The sequence below is a fragment of the Ceratina calcarata genome, unplaced genomic scaffold, assembly GCF_001652005.2.
Source record: "Ceratina calcarata isolate Rehan_Ccalc_2016 unplaced genomic scaffold, ASM165200v1 scaffold206.2, whole genome shotgun sequence".
NCBI classification, from domain to species: domain Eukaryota; kingdom Metazoa; phylum Arthropoda; class Insecta; order Hymenoptera; family Apidae; genus Ceratina; species Ceratina calcarata.
The window spans coordinates 96,679-99,795 of record NW_017142244.1 but is presented as its reverse complement, the minus strand read 5'-3'; the positions used below and the strand labels follow the sequence as shown (position 1 = coordinate 99,795).

Genomic DNA, 3,117 nt, shown 5'->3' with positions numbered 1-3,117 from the left:
TCATGTATTATAGCTATGTCAATAAGACATTAAATAGCTACGCTGTCATTTTCAGTTGATATTCACACCAATTCAAGTCAATGCTGCCTGTTAGAAAAATGGGTCAGGTCCATACGTATATGTATACATAGAATACAGTCAGAGTCTAGAGTCTAAGCATAACGTGGCCCTTATCACGTATATACAGATAAAATCCATGAAGATCGTTTGGCTCTGTTGCCATGGACATTTTTCTCTTGTTTATCTCGTTTATACGAATTACAAAATTCGGAACTAGCAAAAGTCATGTATATCAATCGAATCGTTGATATTAAATAAAAACTAAGTTTTTAGTATTAAAAGTTGAGGTGTTCAACTCCGATTTTAAACCATGGTTCAAGAAATTGTTCAACGTTAGTGGTTTTGTGGACGTGCATTAAGTTTGAGCACGACTACTTCCCACGAACGTTGTTAAGTTAGAGAAAGGATCCAGCGATTAGAGCCTATCAATACCGAAGTCGTTCGAAAAGGTTTATCTAGGATCTTGACTTACCTTCTGATAAACGAAGGGCCTGGTCAAGGCTAGCCACCTTTCAGCTGCCATTACGATGGCGACGCAACCACTGAATAATCCGAACAGCCTCCACACCACGCGAAGAGAACAAAATCCTCTCGTAGACATTACGCTCCCGATGTAAATCGTGATGTACATTTGCACCAACATTCCCAACAATGCGACTAGATCGTTTGTCGCCAAACAGCTTAGCATCAGTAAGTGTTTGCGATTTCGCCTCTAAAACAATTCGTTTTGACTGTCATGGAACAATGTATTTTATTCAAGATTGTGGATTATTAATCTTTCTTGCTATGTATTCGGTATATAGACTTTATTAGTAATACTTTTCCTATGGCTTCACGAAATTCGTGTTGAAAAATACGCAAATTTGTTAAACAGCAAATTATCGTAAGAGGATAATTTTTCTTTTAAATTAAATTTAAGGGCATGATTAAAATCTAAAAGTGAATGGAGTTTGACAATGTTCACGTACTCGAATACTTTTTTCAGTGAGGTCGTTTACAGTAAATGAAACCTTAATTAGTCACCTTTAATTTAAAAACAAAATTGAGTTTCTACGATTTTTTTCTGAATGTTCCAGCGGTTTAAAAAACCCCTTACATAAATTACGCCATACGCGTTAGGAAACTCGAATCCATAATTCCACCTCAAACGTGACTATCCACTAAACAATCGCACAACTCATACACGAAGTTTTAAACTTTAATTTAAAAGAAAAATCATTGTCCTACGATAATTTATTGAGGAAACTTGAGAATTTCCGACACTCTCGTGATGCCATAATTTTTTCGAGTATTCTACCTATCCATAACATTCTTACATTATCGATTATAAATTATCAATTATAAATTATCAATTAGATTTCTTCAAAACTCGTCAATAAAAACTATTTATTTCTTCTCCGTCAGTTTGCGATATAAACTACTATCGGTAGATACAAGTAAAACATACGAATCTCGATCAGTCATAATACTTGAAATTAGTATCGATTATCTCATTTGTTTTATTACGCATGCAACGTACGACGAAAGTGCAATTACCTTATCTCGATGAAAGAGAATGACTAGTGCGGATACGTTTCCGATGACGCCGGTTATGTACACAAGAGTAAGCACCACCTGAGCTGCGAAAGTGACGTGCCTCTTCGTCGGGTTCAGTGCGGCGTGAGGTACAATCATTGTCGTGTTCATCAGCGTATCATTCATCATCAACAAGGTTTCGTTCCAAAACTCGGTCGAAGTGAGCGGCATTTTTATTGCCTCTCGCGACGGACCGTCAGTAAGAATTGTCGATCGATAATTCCACGTGGGATATCGTTTATCTATCGTCTATGAATTGCAAAGTGCAATTTATTTCGTAGTCCGTTTCAAGCGGAAATTTTGGCAACTCGATCGAGTATGCAATAACTTAGAGACTTTATTGTTTACATGAAACGTCTCCCTATTTTGATGATTGTTAATCTCGATCAGCTTGTCGCTTCTCTCAAATCGCTACCGGCTTTTTCTCTTTCTCTATGCAAATAGTGGTCAATTGAAGAAACAATAGTTCGAGATTTCCCTTGAACTAGAGCATTATTCTTTAGCGACGATTTACTGAGGCGTCTGTTTGTGTCGCTCCAGTTATCATTGGTTCCTTATTATCGTGTCGGTCCTCTTTGCTCTTCGATAATGCGCTGTTGCTCCGTTAGGGACCAACGCTTGAATAGTCGAGTTTCTCAGGAAATGTGACAACGTTGTTCCCTGGACCCTTTTGTAAGACTACCTGCAGCTCCAGACCCAGACCCTTATTCGAGCCAGCGCGCTTCTCAGCCGACTCAAGGCTCGATACCCGCTCAGCAGTGAGGTAATAAATTATGTGTAAGACCTGCAGCTTCACGAAGACTAGTTATCCCCCTTTGAATTCTCCAGGCCTGTTTATCATCAATAAATTCTATGCGAAGGAACAATGAGCTGCACTGCACTTTTGAGATCCCGTTTAAAGTATCTTCTTTGTTTCTTGACCAAAGAGAAGATAATCACATGAATTTGTACGGCTAAATTTGTACTTTCTTAATTGTTTTGAGTGACGCGATCGACTGTAGACGAAATTGTATTCCTTCTCAATTCCCTTCAAACCTCGATCACCGAGCGACGAGCGAAATCACCGTTTTTATCGGCAATTCGACACGTTTTTCTCGTTTTTTATATTAAAAGATATCGACGAAAAATTAACGATAAAACCTCGCGTGTTCAGCACTCCAGCCCGAAGATGTGAACGAGGAGAAAGACACCTCCACCACTACCTTCAACTGCGAGAGCCGTCGCCGCACTGATCCAAACCACGCGGGCCGCCTCTGGTTTTGTTTACAACTGGTAAGCCCCCTGCCAGCGCGCTTGCGCCCTATTTTAAAGTCGGTGCCCATTTCGCGCCCATACCTTTGGGACACTCTTAACGATAGGAGTTATTCAGCCGTAATTAAATCAGAATTACAAATTGTATTTTAGATAATTTTTAATTAATAAGTCAAAAGAAATTCCGAATTATGAGAAGAAATATAATTCACTAATTTCATTACTGAACAT

At 38.8% G+C, this 3,117-nt stretch overlaps 1 protein-coding gene across 1 annotated transcript; it reads right to left on the bottom strand.

Annotated features, from left to right (window-relative positions):
- Window positions 1-496: 496 nt before the first annotated feature.
- Window positions 497-2,852, bottom strand: LOC108622120 (uncharacterized). Its single transcript, XM_018019801.2, has 2 exons — window positions 1,597-2,852; window positions 497-772 (listed from the first exon to the last, which is right to left on the bottom strand). The coding sequence occupies exons 1-2, from the start codon at window positions 1,804-1,806 to the stop codon at window positions 512-514; spliced, it is 471 nt and encodes a 156-aa protein (XP_017875290.1). The 5' UTR covers window positions 1,807-2,852; the 3' UTR covers window positions 497-511.
- Window positions 2,853-3,117: the final 265 nt, after the last annotated feature.

What these genes read in the sequence shown, in the direction of transcription:
- LOC108622120 (XM_018019801.2), bottom strand. Translation starts at nt 1,806, where the DNA reads ATGCCGCTCACTTCGACCGAGTTTTGGAACGAAACCTTGTTGATGATG. An exon ending in TTCTCTTTCATCGAGATAAG is followed by an intron (nt 773 to 1,596) that starts GTAATTGCACTT and finishes GAATTGTTTTAG; the next exon opens with AGGCGAAATCGCAAACACTT.